The sequence below is a fragment of the Macrotis lagotis genome, chromosome X (assembly GCF_037893015.1).
Source record: "Macrotis lagotis isolate mMagLag1 chromosome X, bilby.v1.9.chrom.fasta, whole genome shotgun sequence".
Lineage (NCBI taxonomy): Eukaryota > Metazoa > Chordata > Mammalia > Peramelemorphia > Peramelidae > Macrotis > Macrotis lagotis.
Window position 1 is genome coordinate 537,411,780 of NC_133666.1, and position 24,371 is coordinate 537,436,150.

The window sequence follows — 24,371 nt, forward strand, 5'->3', positions numbered from 1 at the left end:
GCTGTGTGGTGTATGTATTTTTTTTTTATATATTCTATACATATGTCTTTGAGTATGTGTGTATAGTGTGCATGAGTTTAAATTTTAAACTTTAAATTTTACAAGTACTCCTTCAGGTTTATTGGTTGGTTGTTATCCTTTGTTCTTCAAGAGGACCAAAATGACATCACCATGTTAGAACTGAGTTACAGTGTGTCTGATGAATATGAGGTTGGAATGTTCTGCCACAGGTCTGGTACAAATAGCCCAAATTTTGATCGGCTCAATTGGTACACACATTTCTTTTGAGCTCTTGCAATTCTGTTTTGCTCATAGAGCACAGTAATCTACTTTGCTGAGGGCATACCTGCTGGGTGGTCTTTTGCCAGTGTCTCCTACATCCTGCCTTAAGTTCTTAAGAAAGATCTTGAGAGTATCCTTGTATCAATTCTTCTTATTTGTTCTTATTTTTTTTAGTCACTTATTTATTTTTTCTAATTACATGTAGGGATAATTTTCAACATTGATTTTTTTATTTCATTTATTTATTCTTATTTTGTACAAATAATTTTTTATACATTACTAAAATATTCTTGTTTAAGAGTAAACATAATACCCCCTCCCCCCCAAGAAAATATAGGCCCACTTAAGCGATAAAGTAAAGGGGAGAGAAAAAAATGAAAATTAAATAACAACAAAAATAACAACAACAACAACAATAATAATTGTAGGTATGGCCAGGTGGCACAGTGGATGGAGCACCAGCCCTGGAGCCAGGAGCATCTGAGCCCAAATCCAACCCCAGACACCCAACAATCACCCAGCTGTGTGACCCCATGCAAGCCACCCCAACCCCATTGCCCTATAAAAACCAAAAAGAAAGACCCAAAATAAAATAAAATAGTAATAGTAGTAGTAGTAGTAGTAGTAGTAGTAGTAGTAGTAGTAGTAGTAGTAATAATAATAATAAATAGTAGGGGTGGCTGGGTGGCAGACAGATCACTGGCCCTTGAGCTAGGTCCAAATCCGGCCTCAGACACTCAACAATCACCGAGCTCTGTGGCCCCAGGTAGGCCACCGAGTCCCATTTGCCCTGCAACACCCCCCCCCCCAGAAAATAATAATAATAATAAAATGTGCTTTAGTCTGTGTTCCAACACCACTAGCTCTGTCACAGGTGGATCACATTCTTTAGGATAAGTCCATCACAAAAGTTACTTCCATATTTTTCCACTGTTGCCATTGCTGATCGCAACTCCCTCCATTCATACTTCTCCACTGCCATGTACTATATTTTCTCTCTCCTTTCCCTCTGTCTCTGCTGTAGGGTCGCTGAGTGGCGCAGCAGACAGATCCCTGGTCCTGGGGCCAAGAGGCCCCAAACCCACATACCACCCCTTACCCAGAATTCACCTGGCCCTATGGTCCTGGACAGGCCATCCAATACCAGCCCCTTGAAAGAAGTAAAAAAGAAAATGTGTTATATCTGACCACTTTCCCCCCATGGTCCATCCTCTCCTCCATCACTCACATCCCACCCCTTTCCCCACCCCTTCTTACTCCAGATGTCCATACCCCACTAAGTATATTTGCTGTTTCCTCTCCTAGCCATCTCTGATGAGAGCAAAGGTTCCCTCATTCCCCCTTGCCTCCCCCCTTCCATATCATTGCAATGGCATATTGTAATAAAGAAAAATCTTATTATATGAAATCTTATCCTATTCCTCCTCTCCTTTTTCTTTCTCCCATTACATTTCCCTTTTATCTATTGACTCCATTTTTATACCACAATATATCTTCAAATTCAGGTTTCTCCTGTGCTTCATCTATAAAATTTCCTTCTACCTGCTCTATTAAATGAGAAGGTTCATATGAGTACTAATCAGTGTCACTTTTTTATGTAGGAATACATGCAATTCATCATCATTAAGTCCCTCATATTTTCTCCGTCTCCACTCTCTTTGCTTTTCCTGAGTCCAAACCTTCTGTTCAGCTCTGGCCATTCCAACAGGAACATTTGAAATTCCCCTGGTTCATTGAAAGTCCATCTTTTTCTCTGGAAGAGGACATTCAGTTTTGCTGGGTAGTTGATTCTTGGTTGCATTCTAAGCTCTTTTGCCTTCCAGTATATTATATTCCAAGCCCTACGAGCTTCCAGTGTAGTTGCTGCTAAGTCCTGTGAGATCCTGATTGCAGCTCCATGGTATTTGAATTGTGTCCTTCTGGCTGCTTGTAATATTTTCTCATTGACTTGGGAGTTCTGGAACTTGGCTATAATATTCCTGGGGGTTGGTTTTTTGGGATCTCTTTCTCGGGGGGATCGGTGGATTCTCTCCATTTCTGTTTTTTCCTCTGCTTCTAGGATATCAGGGCAATTTTCCAGTAGTAATTCTTTGAAAATGATGTCAAGGCTCTTTTCCTGGTCATGACTTTCAGGTATTCCAATAATTTTTAAATTATCTTTCCTCAATCTGTTTTCCATATCAGTTTTTTTTTTTTTTTAGTTTATGCAAGGCAAACGGGGTTAAGTGGCTTGCCCAAGGCCACACAGCTAGGTAATTATTAAGTGTCTGAGACCGTATTTGAACCCAGGTACTCCTGACTCCAGGGCCGGTGCTTTATCTACTAGCCACCTAGCTGCCCCCTCAGTTGTTTTTTCAGTGAGATGTTTCACATTTTTTTCTAATTTTTCATTCTTTTGGTTTTGAAGTATTGAATCCTGATTTCTCGTAAAATCAGAAATCTCCTTGAGTTCTATTCTTTGTCTGAAGGATTTGTTTTCCTCAGAGAGCTTTCTAATCTCCTTTTCCATCTGACCAGTTCTGCTTTTTTAGAGTATTCTTCTCCTCAATAACTTTTGAACTGTTTTATCCATTTGACCTAAGCTGGTTTTTTAACATGTTATTTTCTTCAGCATTTTTTTTGGATCTCCTTGACTAGGCTGCTGACTTCATTTTCTTGTTTTTTCTGCATCTCTCTCATTTCTTTTCCCAGTTTTTCTTCTAACTCCCTCATTTGATTTTCAAAGTCTTTTTTTGAGCTCTGACATCGCCTGAGCCCAATTTCTGTTTTTTCTTGGGAGTCTTTAGATGCAGGAGCTTGTGCTTCCTCATCTTCAGACTGAGTATTTTGATCCTTCTAGGGCTCACAGGCAAAATATTTCTCAATGGTGTTCCTCTTGTTTCTCTGCTTGCTCATTTTCCCAGCCTGGGCCTGGTTTTGGGGTGCTTCCTGAGCTTTTGGGGCACTCCCACAAGGGTCTCAGTGTGTGAGGCTCTGTCCTCCCTCCTGGTCTGTGAATGACCATAAACGCCCCCCTCTGCCACGGGGCTGAGGTGGGGGGGGCCTAGACTGCGATCAGGATCTGAATGTGGTCAGAGCCCCAGAGTCCTGTTCCAGAGGCAGAGGACAGAGCTCTGCAGTCTCTCTCTCTTCACTCCCCTCCCTCAGCTCAATGGGCTCATGCCCTGGGGGCTCCTGCTTACCAGCTCCGCCTGCTTCTGGTTCCTGGATCTGGGCTGCCCTGGCCAAGCTGCTTGTGTGCCCTGAGGGCTGGGCTCCACATGCTCACTCTGGCAGAGGTCCCCCGTTCCCCCCAGTTGTGCCCGGTGCTCCCCAGGCCATAGGTCAGGAAACTGCCTCCCAGCGCCCTGGGGCTGCCTCCAGGAGACTGAAGTTCCTTCCCTCTGGTGGGCCACCCCTCTGACCACGTGGAGCCGAGCCTTTCCGCTCTTTTCCAAGTTACCTTGGGTTAGAGTACTCCTTCACTGGGTCCCTCTGTGGGTTCTGTCTCTTGAAAATGTAGTTATAGTCCTTAGTTTATAAGTTTTGCTCCAGAGCAACTGAGAGAAGGCCCTCTCCTGTCGCCATCTTGGCTCCGCCCCCTTTCAACATTGATTTTTGTAAAATTTTTTCCATCCCTCCTTCTTCCCCAAGTAATCTGATAGAGGTTATATATGCAATCATGTTCTTACTCATTATTGAAAGACACTAATGATATGATCAATGCATTTTCAAGGAGAAAAATGAGCATAAATCTTTTGGTGTTTTTATCTTTACTATATCGGACCACATTCCAGTGAATGTTGTAAAGTCCTATCTCTCCACCATTTAAAAAAAAGTAAAATCTTTGAAATATGTAGAAAGTTCCTTAGATCTAATTTCAATTTACTATTAATTAGCTGGGTGACTTTGGACAATTCACTTAACCTCTTTACATCTCAGTTCCTCTAGATATGTACTGAGGACTGTTTGTCTTGTCTTCCTTACAGGTGGGATGAAGAAATGAAATGAAACAAATGAAAGTGCTTTGAAATTAGAAAGTGCTACACAAACCTAAAACATTGATTGGGGAGAGAAATCAGAATGTATCACCTTCAGTGATTGTAACAATCACAAACTTTATTTAAATTTTTCTTTTTGGAGAGAAGTTAAGCTCTAGGGGAAATTAAATATGCAAACAGTTATTTTTAAATTTTTATAACATTTTTCTTCAGTGAAATTCTTGTCTTTCTCAAAGCTTGTGTATGGAATAGCACTTTCATGACCATATACAAACACAAAATTTTGTCTGCAATTCTTAAAGTTCTCACTACTAGAAAACAAATGAAATTTATTGAGATTATTTTTGTATTTGTTCTTTTAAATTAAGATTGTGTTCTATTTTGTATTTTTTTAATTTTTGGGAGAAGTAGGAAGTTTGAATCAAAGTCATTCATTTTCTTTCTATTCTATACTTTTAAGAAAAAAAAGAGTTGGAACTTAGAAACTGCTGAAAATAGTTGGTGTCCTAAGTGCTAGAAACATCTTTCCAACTTTAAATAGTGTTATGTGAAATCATTAGTTGTTGCATATGCCAGATCAAAGATTTATATCCATAAGGTATCATCAAAGGTACAACTGAGAAACTGAGGCTCATAGAAGTGAGTTATTCAAAGTTATACAAGCTATTAAATGGCAAAGTTAGAATTTGAACATAGTATCCTCCACATCCAGTGTTCTTTCCATTGTAACATGCTGTCTGCTTTTGTATTTTCTGAGTTTTAGCCTCCTACTTGGATGGAAGTTAGGAATGAAAGACCTCCTGGTAAGGTAGATGACCATAATTAAAATGAAAAGAAAAATATTAGTTTGAGTCTTGTAGAGCAGAAGTCACAGAAATGGTGGGGTAAAACCAAAAAAAAATTTTTTTTGGCAAAGCAATGCCTAAGGTCACACAGCTAGGCAATTATTAAGTGTCTGAGGATGAATTTGAACTCAGGTCCTCCTGACTCCAGAGCTGGTGCTCTATCCACTGTTCCACCTAGTTGCCCCAAACTGAATTGCTTTTCAGCAAAAAGTATTTTCATAAAAGCTTAATTTCCTGTGGATGTTTTCTAGGCAGTGTTTCTTGTCTTTCTTTCAGGGAATTGGGGTTAAGTGACTTGTCTGGGGGTCATTCAGCTAATAAGTATATGAGACTGGTCTTGAATTCAGATCTTCCTGACTCCAGGCCCAGTGCTCTATTCACTATGCCACGTAGTTGCTTCTTTTAGGTTGTATTTCATAGATTGCAGGTCATACAATATAGATCTACTGTAGGAGAGACATTTTTGATCATCTAGGCCATTCTTCTCATCCTTGGGTTTATTAATGCACAGGATTGAAAAGTGTTACATCCCATTATGTTCTGTCAGAGGCTTTTTTTTTAGGTTTTTTTGGTAAGGCAATGGGGTTTAGTGACTTGCCCAAGGCCACACAGCTAGATAATTATTAAGTGTCTGTAACCGGATTTGAACTTGGGTACTCCTGACTCGAGGGCCAGTGCTCTATCCATTGTGCTACCTAGCTTCCCCCCCCCCCCCATTATATTCTAAAGATAAGTGGGAAACTTTTTTTTTCTTGGAGGTCTTTCTGATTCTAAAGACTAGGGATCTAACCACTGTGCCATCTAGTTGCCCCCATCTCTACTTTTATAGAGCACTTCTTTCTTTTGCTTGGATAGGCCTTCACATCATTTCCCCCTGCTCTGAATTTAACAAGACTAAGAAGGAAGAACTCTGAGTAAATCTATAAGCTTGGCATTATATTTAATGCAGAGTAGGTAGTTTTACTTATATTGAGAAGTGGAAAATGGAGACCCTTGGCTATTGGAGCCCAGCAGATAATGAAAGCTGAAGCTAAGAAATGTAGTATCTTCCCTATCAAAAGTTTACAAGCTTGTGCTGCAAATAGATAAAGAACAAATGACAACCAACTGAGATAACACATTCAAAGATTTTGGTATTTTTTTTTCCTCTGGCTTTTTTCTTTTTCCTCTTGACAGTTTGGATTCTCAGTGTGACACTTGAGCCTTATGAAGTCTAAATAATATCAGACAAGTCTCATTAGGGGAAAGCCAATGAAGCCAAATGGTTCATTGCTTTAATTGATGTACTCTATGGAAATACCCATGCACTCTGACTCTGCCCCTCTTTGGAGTTAATGACTTTTTTTGCTGTTGTCACAAGAGAATTTAGGAAAGAAAAGGAAAGAAGATAAAAATCAGCTCATTTTGCTACTTGTTAAAGTCTTGGAAAAGATTTTTAATGGGAGAAGGGCAGTGATATGTTTAAAAAAAAAGATTAATGTATTTTATTTATTTTTTCTCCCTTTGTCCTTGTACCATGGATGATTGAAATAGGTGAGTATTCAGATACTCCCTCCAAGGAAACTGTTTCTCACTAGTTCAAGATCTCTGTGTTACTAATTTGTCAGGGAGTCTAATTCAAAACTCTTTATTTTTTTCTAATGTAAAGTTTTTGAAATCCTAAGAGGTAAAAGATAGTTGTTATCCCATTTATTCACATGTGCTCTTGTTAATCAGAGAGATGCTGATTTTTGTTTTTAATTATACTTAATTTCAGGTGGAGTGTTATGATTATGATAGTGATGGGTCACATGATCTCATTGGAACTTTCCAAACCACTATGACAAAACTAAAAGAAGCCTCCCGAAACGCTCCTGTGAGTATCCTTTTGAATTTGTTTGTATATACTGCTTTTATTTTGATTTTACATTTGCAGTTAGACTTTTCTGTCAGTGTGATGAACAGTCTTAACATATACTTTCCTTATATTTACATGGAATACTTTAAATCTTTATATCTAGTAAAAGATCAGGAGCTAAGCATTGGAATTCTTGCTTTATATTTAGTTTTAGAGGTTCAGTCTTAGTTTAGTACTAATTGTGTATTTTACCTAGTTGAATTTTTATTTTTTGTTGCAGTTGTCCTCGAGCCAGGAGAATGCTGTTTTCCTTAAAATGTATGAGATTCTGATTTTTGAAATAGATTCTATACCTTCTATTTGCCTCTTCTCTCCATCTTTCCCTTCTCACCCAGGAGAGAGACAGAATCATGTTCTTTGTGGGCTCTAATATGAAACATTTGCTCAGAGAGACCTTATTAGGAGAGACATCTGGTTCAACTAATTCCATTTAAGCCATTTGGGTACCTTTACTCCATTTTGATTATTTCCACTGAAATCATTTCACTCTGTGGTAACTCAGCATAATTTTCTATAAAGCTGTTCTAAAACAAATATGTGTTTGATCCAGCCCAGCTCTTAATGCTTTCTAAATAAAGTAGGTTAGTACTTCCTTGATAGCTCACAGTGTAGCTTTGGTTTTCTCATTAACCTCTTCCTTACTTTTCTGATTTGGATGGGATAAACGTGAAGTGAAAATTTTCTTTCTAGTCTCCTGATATATGAATATTTGTATTAAATGCTTACCTAGGTATCATAACTATGCTAAACACTGAGATTCAGAGACAAAAAGAAAATAATGCTTGCCTTTGAGGAATTTACTGGGGGAAACAGCAGGTTCAGAGATAAGGCAATGCAAAATAATTTTAAGATAATTTCAAAGAGACACTAGTAATTAATTAATTGGTGGAAAGGGGAATAAAGAAAGGCCTTGTATAGGAGGTAAAACCTGAAATGAGCTTTTAAGGAAGCCAAAAATTCTAAAAATGAGAAGTGATGAATAATATTCTGCTTAGGAATCTGTGGAGGATAGGATAGGTAGATGGTCATATTTTCAGGAAGCAAATATAATTTTTATATTTGAAATAAGCTCCTGAAATGTTGAATATAATAATATAGAGAGTTCTTTGGCCATATATTACAAAAATAATAAATCTTTTATATATAAATTATATTAACATAATAGATTTATATGTATTTATATATTCATATCATATATTATGCATTGTATATGTTATATAGACAGATGTTTATATGTTATATTAATATGTATTATACTATTAATAAAATTATATAATATGTAATCTATAAATATCATCTATAAATTAATATATTCTATATATAAGTATAATATGTAGAAGTTCTTGGCTATTTATTTCATCTGCTTTATGACTGAGTGATGACTTCTAGGTAACTTATAACAGGGACAATCTTTTTATACATTTTTTAGAGCTCTATGTAACTGGACAAATGAGTTATATAGTGTAACCTGACTAGTTTTTCTGAATATGCATTCTTTGACAGAGTTTTGAATGAGGGAATGAGTATTTTTGCTTGTAAAAGGTAAATTTTCTCTTTGGTCTTGAGTCACTTCGTCTGAGACAGACACCAGTAACCAAGGCAAAAGTGTTTGAAAAGGGGTGGCTAGGTGGCGCACTGGATAGAGCACTGGCCCTGCAGTCAGGAGTACCTGGGTTCAAATTTGGCCTCAGACACTTAATTCCTTAGTTGTGTGGCCTTGGGCAAGCCACTTAACTTCATTGCCTTACAAAAACTAAAAAGAAAAAGTGTTTGAAAAATAGGAAAAAGTCATTTGGAACCATTCAAGCTTTATGTGATGTCATTGATTTGGTGTCTAGTGATGAGGAATGTTGGTTCTGTACTACTTCAGTCTTTGTGGTGATTCTCAGGAGATCCTGGTAGAATGTATTAGACTGAAAGGCATGCAATCTTTTTGTCACATTATATGCTTTTAAGTAGCTGATAATGTACTCAAACTTTTCAAACAGCTTCTTTCACACAAAACTGCTTCCAGTAATATTACAAAAATCTTTACAGAATTTTTATCATCAGTAAGGAGTCATCAGATCTGAGGTAATGTTGCATCTCTGTGAATAAGGGGTTGTTTGATATCACAATAATTAGCAGTCATATTTCCTGCTGAATGACCAAGGCCAACATTTTGCTATTTTATTTATAATCTTTGGAAACTAGGACTAAAAAATAAAAAAGACTTAAAAGAGACAGGTGTAGATCTATAACCACTCCCGCACTTAAATTTCAAGAACCTACCATAGATAGAACAACTAGCAGGATAAAGATAGTTTTGATTTAATGAGACCCTATTAGTACTAAAAATTACTATTACTAAAACTATAAAGCACTGATGTTGAAAAATTAGGAAGTTGGAGAAAGTAGTGATGGGTTTGAAAACAAATGAGAATGTTACAATTTAACCTGGAAATTCAAAGAAGATCTTGAAAAACTATGGAGTTAAATTCATATATATTAACAAGTGCTTGATAATTTTCTCTGATTTATTATGTATATCCTGGAGAATTAGGAGATGACCAGGTTTTGGAAAGCAGGTCTTTTCTGTGGCAAAATGTTTCCAATTCATTTTCATCTAACTTTTATGTTTTCTAATGTAGTAAAATTCCATTTTATCCAGAATTTTATCATGATGAAAATTATATTTGGGATACTGCTGAAATTTACCCCATAATAGTAATTGCAATTTATAATGTGGTCCTGAAGCATAATCAAGATGTTAAAGTATCTTTTGGAGCATGAAGGCAAGATTAAATTTCACTTACCATCACCTGAATGCTAAGCTTATTTCACTATATTCTGAAAGTCTGAAAAATGGTAATTCTCATATATAACTCTCAATTAACCAAAATCAGCTTTCTGACCAAACTAATGATACCACCATTTTTTTAGTCACCCAAGTTTGAAAGTTTAATGCCATCTCTTATACCCTCTTTATTGTCACTCATATTTAGTCACAAAATCTTTAAGACTTCATCCCTAGACTGTCACTTGAGTTTTTCCTTCTCTTCATTCCCTCTGTCACTGTCCTAGGTTATATTTTTATTATCTCTCCAGTATATCCAATAGATGTCTCAGTGGAGAAAGTGCTGGGCCAGAAGATAGGAAAGATTCATCTTCCTGAGGTCAAATTGGCCTCAGACATTTATTTGCTGGACTGTATAAAAAGCAGACCGAGACTGAATTTGGTCCTCAAGCGATAGTTGGCTTAATATAGATCTCTTAATATAGATTCTTCTGAATGGTATGGGATTTTATAGGGTTAGATCACCCAGAAAAGACAATAGATGAGATAAGTCTTGAGGAATAGGAGGGATTTTGAGTGATGGACAGAGGAGAAGGCCTAAGTGAAGAATATTCGAAAAGTAGAATGTAGGATGACAGCATTATCAGGCTACAGGTCACGTGTAATATGCCCTTATATGATAGAAAGTTTGCTTTACTCACAATAAATGCATCTGGTAATGAAAATTAGCTTTTTTAAAGGCAGTTGTGCTTTTTGATAGAGATAGCTTCAGTTTTTCTTGGTTTTTCTAATAATCATGTGTTTCTTTTTCTGTGCAACTAATTTTGCTCTCTGCCCAGTAGAACAAGAGTTATCCTGACTAAGACAGATCCAGTATTAGGACTGCACCAATTGCAGGAAAATTAACTATTGGTGATAAAATTAACTATTGGTGATATTTTGCATACTTAATGAATAAATAAAACTGTTTAGTGCTCAGGAGATTTTTGGTTTGGGAATGAGAGATATGACTTGAGAGAGAGAAAAATCATTTCTTAAATCTCTATTAGGACTTCTGGTAGAGTAATGGAATTTTTGCAGTTAACATTTATCTTCTCATCCCTAAAGGTTGAATTTGAATGCATAAATGAAAAGAAGAGACTGAAGAAGAAAAGCTACAAAAATTCCGGTATTATCAGTGTGAAACATTGTGAGGTCAGTACTAGTTGGGCTAGTTGCTTTAATTTGTAGTCAATTTGAAGAGTTGTCCCCATTCATTCCCTGAGTCAACATGCAGCTTATCTGAGCATCTGAATCTTTGATTTCTGGACATTTCAGAAATTAAACATTGTATTTTGAGATCTTTAGGAAGCAGAGGGGAATACGGATAGTGAGTTGCACAAAATCTTTTTAAATAGCTTGTTTACTTCAAAAGCCAAAACATCTCAGAAAGTACTGGGGTATTTGCCTAGAGGCCTGGACTGGGGGGACAAACTGCTTAATTGGTACTTTTCCAGCAGAAAGCAGACAAAAACTATGTCCAACTATCCCTGCAGATAGTGCCTAATGACTGGTGTTTTCCAAGCTTGTTGAAATGTGAGTAGTTTGACCTAGTTTTTGTCATCCTGTTAATTTTTTCAAGATGAGAGGACTTAGTAATGGTTATAAGTGTGATAAAGGAAAATTTTTTTTTTCAAACTTCTTATTATGTAAGAGTTATTTCCTGGTTGATATGGATGTGAAAATTACAAAGTCCTTTTTATTTTATTCACTATTAAATTCCTAAAACTAATTCTTGACTTTGTCCCATTTTTGATTGAGGTAACATTCCTTTCCTGATGGTGGTGATGCACTTTTTTAAAAAAAAATCATTCTATAAAAAGTAAAATGTAATCCTAATGTGTAAAACCACCCAGAACATCCCTGGGATGTTGAGCCAAGGCGTCTCCATTAATGTTAAAAGAGCTTTCAGTGGAATAAGAAATGCTGAAAGACTGATAAGTAGAGAACTGTCTTTGTGTACTACGGTCCAACCAGAATGGAATGAGTTGTCATGGCATTAAATTTTGTGTTTTACTAGGGAGTTGTCAAAGAAAGTAAGGTGAAATGGATTAGCTTTGCAAATACTGTAACATGAGCCTTTGTTCCCATGTATTTGGAAGGAGGTGTAAATTTAGGGATAGAGGAACTAGTGAAGCAGTGACATCTTAGACAAGAATTAAGCACTAATTTGCATATATTTGCATTTTACCTTTATTCAGTTTGGTTCAGCAAGATTAATTTATGACCTCTTCAAAACCTAAGTGAATAGAACTCCTTGTTCTGTATTTTACAAAGGAAGGTTTTAACTTTAACTCTCTGTGTTTAGATTACAGTGGAATGCACATTCCTTGACTACATCATGGGAGGATGTCAGCTGAATTTTACCGTACGTGAAATAAATTTCAATGTCTATTGAACTGAGTTTTATAGGGGGGACTTTGATAGGAAGGCTTTACTGCATGTCTTATAACTGTTTTTGTTTGTTCCTGAATATGTGACCAGATTTTCTATAAATTCATTAAACATGCTCTGCTCAGATTCAATTTCTGAGTTTGTCATAAACTTTGTTTTCTATGAACATGAAAATCTGTCATTCACGAGAGCAAGCAGGCATATATAGAATCTATGCTCATTTGGTAATAAACAGAGTAATTCAGAGGACTGTTAATTGGAAAAGGCAACTATCGTAGCAAATCCATAAAGTCAAGGTCTGAGTGTAATAGAAATTCATTGTTTAGGCTTCTGGAATGACAGGAAAAGCAGGTATGTATTTCATGCAAACAGTATGAGGATAGTTGTTCATGATGAGGCCAAGAAATGCTCTCTTTAAACACTGATTTAATTTTCTATAGAAATGCCAAGGCACATGTCTGCTCTTAGGTCACTCAGGAAAGAATGTATTTGGAGCAGGAAATTGTTCCCGAGGTCAATCACTGACTTCTGTGCCTTCCAACCTTGGTAAATGTTATACTATTGTTTATTGCAGGTGGGAGTAGACTTCACGGGCTCAAATGGTGATCCTCGCTCTCCTGACTCTCTTCATTATATCAGCCCCAATGGAGTTAATGAATATTTGACTGCCATTTGGTCTGTTGGGATGGTCATTCAGGATTATGATGCGTAAGTCTCATCTAAAATCCCATCTTTCGCACCCAACCCACTTAATTCTGGGGTCATGTCTCTTTTAATTATTTCTCATTCCCATAATTATGTCTTATATAGAGCTTGATTGTCCACATTTATTTTTAATATCTCCCCCATTAAATTATGAGCTCCTTGAAGGCAAAGAACTATCTTTTGCCTCTATTGTATCCTCAGTGCTTAATTACAGGACCTGGTATATCAGAAGCACTTAATAATTGTGCATAGATTGATTTTAGAAAAATTCTAGCACAAAGAAAGTGCTTTATAAATTTTTGTTGATTGATTTTACAAAAATGACACTGTATTAGTTGTCCAGAAAAAAAATCTACTCTTGTTCAGTTCATTCTTTTAAAAAGTATTATGCTTGCTACATGTTAGACGCTATTCTACTTGTTAGTGATACAAAATAAAAACATCAGAAGAAATGGAGCAGAGTGGATAGAACTCTGGATTTGGAATCAAGTAGATCTGAATTCAAATTCTTTTTTAGATAGTTTAGATAGTGTGACTCTGGGCAATCCACTAAATCGGTTGGGGCCTCAGTTTTCTTATTTGTAAAAAGAGGGTGTTGGATTCAGCCCCCTACAAGGTCCCTTTCTTTTTTTTTTTAAATTTTTTTTTCCAGTTACATGCAAAGGTAGTTTTCAACATTCATCCTTTTTCAAGCTTTTAAGTTCCACATTTTTCTGCCACCCTTCCTCTCTCTTCCCTTTCCTCTCTCCATGGCAACAAGCAATCTGATACAGGTTGTACATGTACTATCGTGTTTAACATTTTCTAAGCTTCCTTTCAACTCCAAATATGATTCCACGAAGCAGTTTCTGCTCTTAAGGGGTTTGCATTTCACCTCCTTCAGGGCTGAAAGTATTTAATTTGTCTTTGTACCTGTAGGACCTAACAAGATGTATGACTTATAGTACCCATCCAATAATTGTGTTTTTTTTAAAATAGTTTCTCCTTATATTGGTGAGCATTAGAAAGAGTTCTGTGTTATTAATATTTCTAAGTCTGTTCACTCTACAGTGAATGTGCTTTTAATTTTTTCATTGTCTCTTGTGGTACTTTCAAAGCTGATAGAACTATTCATTAATCTACCTGATACTTAAAGTGAGTGAAACATTTCATATTGTTAAACTTTATTTTTTAGTGATAAGATGTTTCCAGCCTTTGGATTTGGTGCCCAGATACCTCCTCAGTGGCAGGTAAGAAATCTTTTTACTCCCCCCATTCCCCACCCCAGAGCATCCTACTGAAAGAGGTAGACAAGCTTATTCTCTCTTTGGTGTGTTGACAGGTATCACATGAATTTCCCCTGAATTTTAACTCTGCAAATCCCTTCTGTAATGGTAAGTTTTCACAATTAACCTGAAGATCTTAAGCTAAAAGTCTGAATGGCACTGATTTTTTTCTTCACTTGAAAAATCTCTCTTTTTCTCTTGTTTGTGTATAAATTTGTATATAAATTCTATGTGAATTTATCTCATTGATTGAAATGGTAGTGGCCTATAGAAGGCTTTACTAATTTCACAAAATAAAGCTTTGTGAATTTTAACAATTTGTAATCCAAAAGTTACTTAAAACATTCAAAATTTTATATAACTTCTACCTACTATGTCAAATAATTTCTGATAAAACTTTTTCATTAGTTCTAACTTCCTTTGCTTTGGACTTTTAAAAGAATGTTAGAAATTAGCATTAATTTGCATATAAAGGCTCAACCATATATTTTAGCTTCTTAATTCATGTGAAATTCAAACCATTGGCCTAGTGTACTAGTTGAAGCAATTTGTGCAGAAAGCTGGTTTCTAAATATTTGAGTGATTATGCATTTTCTAACAACTCAGTATCAGATGTGGCAAATTATCAAGTGACATTGTGTTCCCCAACTTAGCAACTCCTTCCCTCTTATATACATACCTTCACAGCTTTGAAGTCAAAGGTCAGCAGTAAAGCTCAGTAAGCACCTGCATGGTAACCTCATCTATCACTTGGAAATGATTTTCAGTTTATTTACTATGCAATAGATATTCATCCCTTTATATTCAGCTAGCTTTTGTTTAATGGGCCACCACTTTGTCTTCCTCTTATATGTGCAATATTTTGATTTTCCTATAATATATGCTGTGCCATTTTTATTTTTATTTTGGTTGGTTGAATAAATATTTGAGGAGATATAAAATGATACCAGTATTTTAGTTTCATCTCAACTATGATAAAACCTGGACATTTTAGATGTTTATCAAAGGTCTTATTGGGAAGAAAATAACCGTATGAAATACATGTGTGACATTTATGAGTAACGTTTGCTCTAACAAACTTTTGAAAACTTAGTTGACAGAATTTTGAATCGACTAAAAAAAAGCATGACTTTTGAAATCTCTGAATGCCTTTGTTCTTAGTATTATCATTTTATTGAATTTATTTTTTATTAAAATATGTAGTTTTAAGACTTTCTGACAATATTATGTAATTTTTTTAGAGTGGGTAGATGGGAGTGTCGCTTGTATGCTACCATACAAATGACATATATTTTGCCTATTCTTTATTATCTTAGTAGTCTCATGTTATGTATGTACCATAACCAACCTATTGCCTATGAGAAACATGTAAGATAATGTATTTACAGCCACTGTTACAAGTTTATAATGTATTTTTCTAATCTTGTTTTATATGTATGCTATATAACATTCAAAAAGAATTTTTTTCCTGATTGAGAAAAGGCTATAAAATATAAAACCCACAATTTTGATAACTGAAAATTGCCAGTTGTTTTGCAGTACTTTATTATATTGAGAGTGTTGTCTTTTCTGGGCTTTTAGTTAACTATTGAATGAATACATTAGACACATTTGGGTTTTAGTTGGAATTTTACATACTTTGCATTTTAATTCTTTGGTTCTTTGCTGTTTCTACATAGCATTATTTTAATAAATGTTATAATACCAACTTATAGAAATTTTTAACTATGTAAACTGAACTAGAAAAATTGCATTGTCATTCTTCTCTTATGCCAAATAATGAAACTTTTTAATATTGAAAACTTGACTCTAGATAAAGAAATTTATTTCCTTATTTTAATTTTCACTGAATCTAAGTTTCATAGAAACCTGTTTTACTGGCTATTTCATTCCCAAAAGAAAGGGTGTGATTTGATGAAATTGTAAGCAGACAAATTAATGGCAGTTGTTGCCTTGTTTAAAATGGGTAGTATTCCTTTTATTTCTCTAATTAACAGGTCTTTACAGGATCTGAATTGTAATTCTATCCCAGGAAGTCTTACAGACTCCTGACTTACTTAATACCAATTAATTCTGCTTTTATTTTCTAGGAATCCAAGGAATCATAGATGCCTATCGGACCTGCCTTCCTCAGATAAAACTTTATGGGCCAACTAACTTTTCTCCAATAATCAATCATGTGGCCAGGTTTGCTGCTGCAGCCACACAGCAACAGACAGCATCAGTAAGTGGGATATTGTGGGTCAGAATGTGGAAAGGAGGTAATCTCCCTCCCACTCAGTGAAAAGAATACTGGATTTGAAGTCAGGACAATTGAACTTGAACCTTAACTTTGCCAAATGCTAACTCTATAATTTGGGCCAACTCATTTAGCTTTCTTGGACTTCAGTTCCCTTTAATTAAAAAAAGGAGTTAAATCTAGATGACTAGTTCTGAAGTTTTGATGATAGAATTTGTTAACTATGAATATTTTGTTCAAAAGTTTTGTTTTTCTTTTTTTTTTTCAGTGTAAGGGGAAATGGGGAAGAAGAGGGGAATAGGGGATAGAGTTGTCAAAAATAAAAAGGAAGGAAGGAAAGAACCCTGAATTTTGGAAAACTCCACAATCTTTCTTAATGATGATAATTTCTGACTTGTGACTCTTTTGATGAAACTTCTCTATATAGAGGAAGGTGGGAAATTACCAGTGGGAGACGGGGAGAGCCTAGTGGAGGTATATTTCAGTGACAGAAGGATACAAAGATGGTTGGATGTTCTAGAGTAAAGAGTTCCTAGATACTGTGAAGAGTTTCAGGATGAGATAGCAGCAGAGATAGAGTTTTGAAGCCCAGATTATTGCTGACCCATGGTGATATTGGTGAAATACTTAAAAAAATCAAGTTAATTTTATTTTTAATTTATGAATTAAAGAAGCATTTCTGTAACATAATATAATAAACTACAAACCTAAAATATGTACAACTTGATATTCCTTTTAAGTATATAATAGAGTTATCATGTAAATTTATTTCTTTTCCACCTCCCTTCCCCTGCCTTAGATGATTATTATTAGACACAAATATGTACATATATGTAAGTGTGTAAAATCAATCTTTGTATACTTCTATTTATCACTTCTTCCTCTGGATTCATATAACTTCCTCGTATATCATTTATAGTTAATTTATTTATATAAATGTATTTATAGTTTATCCACAAAATTATAATTTAGTTATACTAATAAAAATGACTTGGTTGCTTAAACTTGTTCTTAATATATTGCTTTATATAACATTTTCTTGCTCTTAATAAGAAGTCAGTGACCTTCCAAGAGTCATTCCCCTATGGATAAGTGGTCAAAGAATGTGAACAAGTAGTTCTCAAGGGGAATGTAAACAATTAGTAATCAAGTCTAGTGCCTGGTCCTTAATTAATACTTGTTAAATTAAATACTAAAGAAAATTCTAAAACAAATGATGGGGCAGAACAAACAGGCATGTATAAACCCCTACTATGTACATAAGAGCTTTCCAAATATTTGAGTCCCATGATGATTCTTGAGAAGTAGGTGCTATTATTATCTTCATTTTACAGCTGAGGAAAGTAAGTCAGAATTCAAGTGACTTGCTCAGGGTCATACAGCTAATAAATATCTGAAACCAGGTTTGAACTATGGTGTTCCTGACCCCAATCCTACTGCATTTATTCATTATACTATCTAGAAATATAAGTTTAAAAACTCTGAAGTTTTGATTCAAATTTATATCTGATAAAATGGCAAAGATGACGAAGAACAGAGGTAGCCATTGTTGGAAGGGTTGGAGGAAGATAGACACACTAATAAACTGTTAGTGGAATTGTGATTTGGTTCCACTATTTTGGAAAACAGTTTGGAAGTGTGCCAAAAATTGACCCAAAGATACCATTGCTAGGTAGACTGTCAAAGAGAGAAAGACCCATATTGACAAAGATATACAGGTAGACTCTTTAGGAGCTAGGTGTTATTATTGTTTCCATTTCAAATAAAAAAGATTGAGGCAAATAAAAATTAAGTAATTTGCCTAAGACTACACAGATAGTAAGCACCTGGGGCAGGATTGTAAGTCAGGGCTTTTTTTTTTTTTTTTTTTTTTTTTTTTTTAGGTTTTTGCTAGGCAATGGGGTTAAGTGGCTTGCCCAGGGCTACACAGCTACGTAATTATTAAGTGTCTGAGACCAGATTTGAACCCAGGTACTCCTGACTCCAGGGCCAGTGCTTTATCCACTGCGCCACCTAGCCACCCCTAAGTCAGGGCTTCTTGACTGCAGACCCAGTCCTCTATATACTGTACCATCTAGCAACCTAGCTTTTCCTTACTAACACCATTTGGTTATGAAGTTAACAAGGCTTATTTTATTTAACAGCAATATTTTGTACTCTTGATCATCACTGATGGTGTGATCACAGACCTTGATCAAACCAGGCAAGCCATAGTGAATGCAGCCAAACTCCCCATGTCGATTATCATTGTTGGTGTTGGAGGTGCAGACTTCAGTGCAATGGAATTTCTTGATGGGGATGGTGGCCCACTCAGATCCCCAACTGGAGAGACTGCTATCAGAGACATTGTTCAATTTGTTCCTTTCAGACAGTTTCAGAATGTGAGTATGACCATTCTATATTTTCCTCAAATGAAGGACTGAAGGACTCTTCCTTGTTCCATGGTCAGCTAATTGAATAGGTGTCCATGCCTAGGAGGTGTATAAGTCACATTCTTTAGCAAGGGTGAGTCCTTTCCTTAAGGACTTTCCTCAAATAGTTCTTGAAATTTCTGTGCCTATATCCATCTGCAGGGCTTTTGTGCAGTAAGAATCATGTATCCTCCCTGTTTTTGAAGTCTCTGTTGGTATTTTTCTAGTCATAGACTCCTTTGATACCAATAATTATGGTCTTAAACATTAGACTGAGAAGGAGGTTGTCTAATAGGTCCTTACTTTTTCTGAACCAGTGCAGATGTATAACATGGAGTCCATTTTTTTTATCACTAGAACAGAGATTAGTAACCTTTTTTTCCATCATGACCCTTTTGGTAGAACCTTTTTTTTAAATTTCATTTTTAAATGTATAGGATTTAAAAGAGAGCCAAAGATGAATGAAAATAAAGATGTAATTGTTTTCTCATCCAACTTTCTCATCCAACTTTCTCATCCAACAGATTACCAAGGGGTCCTAGGGCCCTGGTTTAAGAATCATTGCCCTAGAAGGTTTGGTAATTTCCCAAGTATGTCATATGTTTAGATTTTCTAGGGTAAGGATAAGGTGCTTTGAAGACATTACTTTAATTTTGTGAATGTTTTAGATTCTCCCCCCCCCCCCTTTATCTGCTATACCATGGTAGTTTTAATTCCCATTTTCTTATTGGGATTAAGCTTGCTAGGAATAACTGAAGAAAATGCTTAGTTCTTTTTTAATGATCATATGGAAATGTTTTAGATGATTGCACATATGTAACCTACATCAAATTGCTTACCATCTTAGGGAGGGGAAAATGAAGGAGGGAAGGAAAAAATTTAGAACTCAAAATTTAAAAAGCAATGTTAAGAATTCTTTTTAGATGTGATTGGAAAAAAATAGAATATTAAAAAACAATGATCATTTCTGAGTATAATAGTCATCCAGTTTAAAAGCATTTTTAAGTCTAAGGAAAACATCTTGAATGTTGTTTTTCTAGTCTCAGAGGAGGGCATGAAAAAAAGAATGCATAGTGTTTTGTTTTTTGAAAAGAAGTTAACTGCACCTTTAACTTACTCTGCTTCCTTATCTTGATGAAACCAAGATAAGAAATGGGCCTCAAGCCCACAAGGAGAAAATGGAATTTTTTTAGTATCAGGTAATCTTGTTTAAGTAAGGGTACCTAATCTGTTATTTAATGTGTGAATGCTAACAAAAACACTTGCTTGTTTTTTTTTTCTTTTGTAACAAGTCTCCAAAGGAAGCCCTTTCTCAGTGTGTCCTGGCAGAGGTTCCCCAGCAAGTGGTGGGTTACTTTAACACGTATAAACTCCTCCCTCCAAAGAATCCTGCTACAAAGTAATGGAAAAAGCCCAGGAGAATTCCTTTGCACCAGGTGGAGCTGTGGGTGCTTTATCTCTTACCCAGATGCATTCACCAGTGTTGTTTCCTATTGCCTCCCTGTGTGTGACATGATTCCTTTTTGACGTGGAGCCATATTTGTATTTCTTTTGGAATATCATTTTTGTATATGCTTGTGGATTTCTTTTTTTTTAAATATGGAAAGCATATCTCTGTAGTCAGTTCAGTGACTGGTAACTGGTAGGAATTGCTTGAGGTGTGTTTGGGTTAGAAAGTGGCAGTAAGATGATTCTTGCTTTACATTAATTGGATATGAATGGGATGAAGTCATTTGTGAATGATAATGATAACTTTGCAGGAGCAGATGTTACCTATGAACTGCTAAACTTTGCTGTTGTCCTGGTCCGTGTATATTCCATGTGCAAACTTCATCTCTTGATCAAGATAAAGCTGTTTAGCTGAGATGATTTGTGGGGCACCTTAACCAGTCCTTCTCATACCTTAGGTGTCAACTTTATGCACATGCCTTTACATAGTCCTGCACTCTAGAAGCCACACCATTATGTAAATGAATGCTTTGCCCTGAGGAGCAGTATAGGCTTAGTTCCTTATTAAACAGTCACTGAATAGATACATGTTATAGATTCACAATTCTTTGTTGCTTTTTTGACTTTTTTAAAAATGATTTTTTTCATTACTGAAGATTCTGAAGATAATTGAGTTGAAAATGAATCTTGTTGTTAAACTGCTTCAAGCAAAATGAGAGATGCCTTAGAAATTAAAGATATAGCTTTTTGTTATTATTGTTGGGGTTCCACAGCTGCTCAATTTGTGAGGAGTTCATCTCATGTGAGCTTGTGTTTTCTAAGTCTCAAGTGGAGTTTCTTGTTCCAGAGATTGACTCTGTGGACCACAATGCCCAGCTGAGTACTCCTTTGCTTCCTGTAGTGTGCTTCTCTAGACTTTTACACATCACCTGTTAATCAGTGCCAACCTTATTTTAAGAGAGATTTTTTTTCTGAGGGATATCAGTTTCCTACAATTAATCTGTCATTTTATAAGTATATAATTTTTAGTGCCTACATTTAATCATAAAATTTTTTGGAATTTAAAAAAAATTTTTGAGTCATCAACCCCATTTGGGAACTCTTTTAAATTTTTATTTTTTTTATTAAGCTTATTAGACTTTGTGGTAATGGACAGAAAACCAACCTATCTGGGTTCGAGTCTCATACATACTGGATGTGTAAACAAATTGCTTCAGCTTTCAGTGCTCTAGGTTACACTTTTGGACTGTAAATTTCAGAGAAGGAGTTAACTCACTGGTGAACTCACTCCCAACAATCATATCACAGGTTCATTTTCTATGTCTTATGTTTTTATTCAGAGTAGAAATTCTTTTCATTCTGAAAACTGTTTCTCTAGAATACACTGTGTTAAAGCATATTTCCTCTTCATTAATTGCTTTGAAAAAATAACCTACACTAAACCTCTGAGTATATGTAATGCCATCAACATAAGTATATATTAAAACCGCTTAAATCCATTAACATACATGTATTTATAAGCCCATTAACATATTTATACATGTTAAAAGTGCAACACTGAAAACCAGTACAAGAAAATAAAATGTGTGAGTGAACAATTTTTAGTGTTGGTCCAAATATACATGTATAAATGAAGATATATGTTCTTTAGTCTAGCTTTTAAAAATCTTCCACACCTAGGTTTTATACCTCTTCATTGCAACATGGAAGAGAAGCCTAGGGTTTAATAAGACTTTTAGGGAGTTTAAAATGACTAGACAATTCAAGTTGAAGTAATTCTCATTTGCTGCCATGTTGTGTAAAGTAGCTGACATGGTTTGATATGATGGGCCTATAGAACTCCCTATAATTCTGTGGGGTTGGGCAAACCACTATTAACTGATACTCATCTGATAGATAGAATCTTATTTCTTGTTACCTTATAACTTGTTGGCAATCCTTCTTATGTTATATCCCTGCTGTGGAGAAAATATTCAGTTATTGCTTTACTGGTTTAGGGCTTGAATTATGTGGAAAATGGCCCCCCAAATTTTCTACTTCATTTAACAATCAGTTAACATTTGTTAAACACCTGCTATGTGCCAGATACTATGTTAAGTGTTGGAGAGACAACAAAAGTGAATGTAACATTGAAATGAAGCACAGTTCATTTAAGTTACCCAGGTCACAAGGCCAATGACAACACAAATAAAGCAGATTTAGTGTTTTTGTTTTTATACCATTCCTTTACTTGAAATGTTCTTCTCAAATAATCTAATGCCATTCAGCCCATGGTTAGATGCTGCTGAGGCAGAATAAGCTGCTGTAAGATAAATATTTGTCTATTTTATATGTTCAGTTAAAAGCATCTATACATATTTTCATCACTTTATGAAAAACATGTAGTTTCAATAATTTAGCCTCCATCTCTTGTGCCACATTTGGATTAAGTTTTATACTTTTTGTATTCATGTTTCTAAAGAGGATATTGTGGGACTGGTTATAGGATATTTTGAAACCAAATAAATCATGTCATCTTAACAGCTATGCAAGTATGTCCTTAGACTAACTAGCTTAGCTAGTTGGTGCCATCTTGTGGTAAAACTTAAGAACAAAAATCTTAGTATAAACTTGGGAAATGTAAACCTCAGACCAGTGATTCTCAGATTTTTAGTCTAATCTCATGGTCCCTCAACTGGTTTTTAAAGTAAACTTGATAGATATCCTTATATTCTTGTGCTGTATTTTTGACACACTTGATATTTCTTCCTTTACTTATTTGGAAATTCACTTCCCTTAACAACAACCAAAATACTCTTGATATTTTTTTTTTTTTGCAAAATTTCTTTTAATATTCATGATGTGCCAGGGTAATTACATGTCAGGGTAACCTAATACTTTGATTGAGAATCAGATTTAGAGTATTCATGTGCTTTTATAAAAGTTGTCTTTTGCTAATATATGAATATGTATAATAGTCCCTAATATATAGCCACAAGTTTTGATGTTTCTTTCTTTTGAAATTCACTTCCCTTAACAACAACAACAACAACCAAAATACTCTTGCTATTTTTTTTTGAAAAATTTCTTTTAATATTCATGATGTGCCAGGGTAATTACATGTCAGGGTAACCTGATACTTTGATTGAGAATCAGATTTAGAGTATTCATGTGCTTTTATAAAAGTTGTTTTTTGCTAATATATGAATATGTATAATAGTCCCTAATATATGGCCACAAGTTTTGATGTTTCTTTTGATTTATAATAAAATTGATTCTGGTGTAAGAAGTATGGTGTCTTGACTTTATTATGGTCCTGCTTGAATCTCTTGTGCCTCTCTACATGATGCCCAAATGACCAAAGGAAAAGTAAAATATCTAAAGAAACATTATTTTCACAAAGAGGTAGAGGTTTGTCATTTTATAGAATTCAACTAAACTACTTTTTTTTCACTTATTTAACAAATATTTAATGCACAGTGACCAATTTAAAAGATATGGTACTAGGTAATAAGGAAAAATGTAAGATAAGGTTCTTCCCTTCAAGAAGCTAAGGCTAAGCTAAGCTAATAGAGAAAATATAATTGTATGGGTCACATGAGTGGTTGCACTTAAATGTTTCTTGCATTGAGTGTGTAGACAAAACAAGGCATGACATCATAATTAAAGATTATCTTCTTTAGTTAAGAATAGCCTGAACAGTGTGACTTCCATATTTGATTGGCATTATGGGAAGATATTGGAGCAGTTAGATGGTACCAGTTGATCAAAAGAGCACTAGACTTGGAATCAGGAAGACTCATCTCCATGAATTCAAATCTGGCCTCAGACTCTTAGAAGCTCCATGACCTAGAGTATTTAACCTTGTGTGCCTTAGTTCCTTATCTATAAATATAAATTGGAGAAGAAAATGGTAACACACTCCAGTATCTTTGCCAAGAAACCCCCAAAAGGGAGTTTTGAAGAGTTGATCATGACTGAAAAACCTCAGGGGGAGATAAACTGTGTCCTGACCTTAGCCACACTTGTACTGATACCATCTTTTTAGCATTGGGTCTTTTTTTAAAAATTTTTTTTTAGGTTTTTGCAAGGAAAATGGAGTTAAGTGGC

At 35.3% G+C, this 24,371-nt stretch overlaps 1 protein-coding gene across 2 annotated transcripts in view; it reads left to right on the top strand.

Annotated features, from left to right (window-relative positions):
• Positions 1-23,575, top strand: part of CPNE3 (copine 3) — a 64,038-nt gene extending 40,463 nt beyond the window's left edge. For both annotated transcript variants that reach the window (XM_074199597.1, XM_074199596.1), the window contains exons 8-16: positions 6,864-6,962; positions 10,888-10,974; positions 12,128-12,187; positions 12,788-12,921; positions 14,093-14,147; positions 14,240-14,291; positions 16,274-16,407; positions 18,567-18,803; positions 20,126-23,575. In XM_074199597.1, the coding sequence (XP_074055698.1) occupies positions 6,864-6,962; positions 10,888-10,974; positions 12,128-12,187; positions 12,788-12,921; positions 14,093-14,147; positions 14,240-14,291; positions 16,274-16,407; positions 18,567-18,803; positions 20,126-20,236 (969 nt within the window). In that variant the 3' untranslated portion in view covers positions 20,237-23,575. The remainder of the gene's footprint in view (positions 1-6,863; positions 6,963-10,887; positions 10,975-12,127; positions 12,188-12,787; positions 12,922-14,092; positions 14,148-14,239; positions 14,292-16,273; positions 16,408-18,566; positions 18,804-20,125) is intronic.
• Positions 23,576-24,371: the final 796 nt, after the last annotated feature.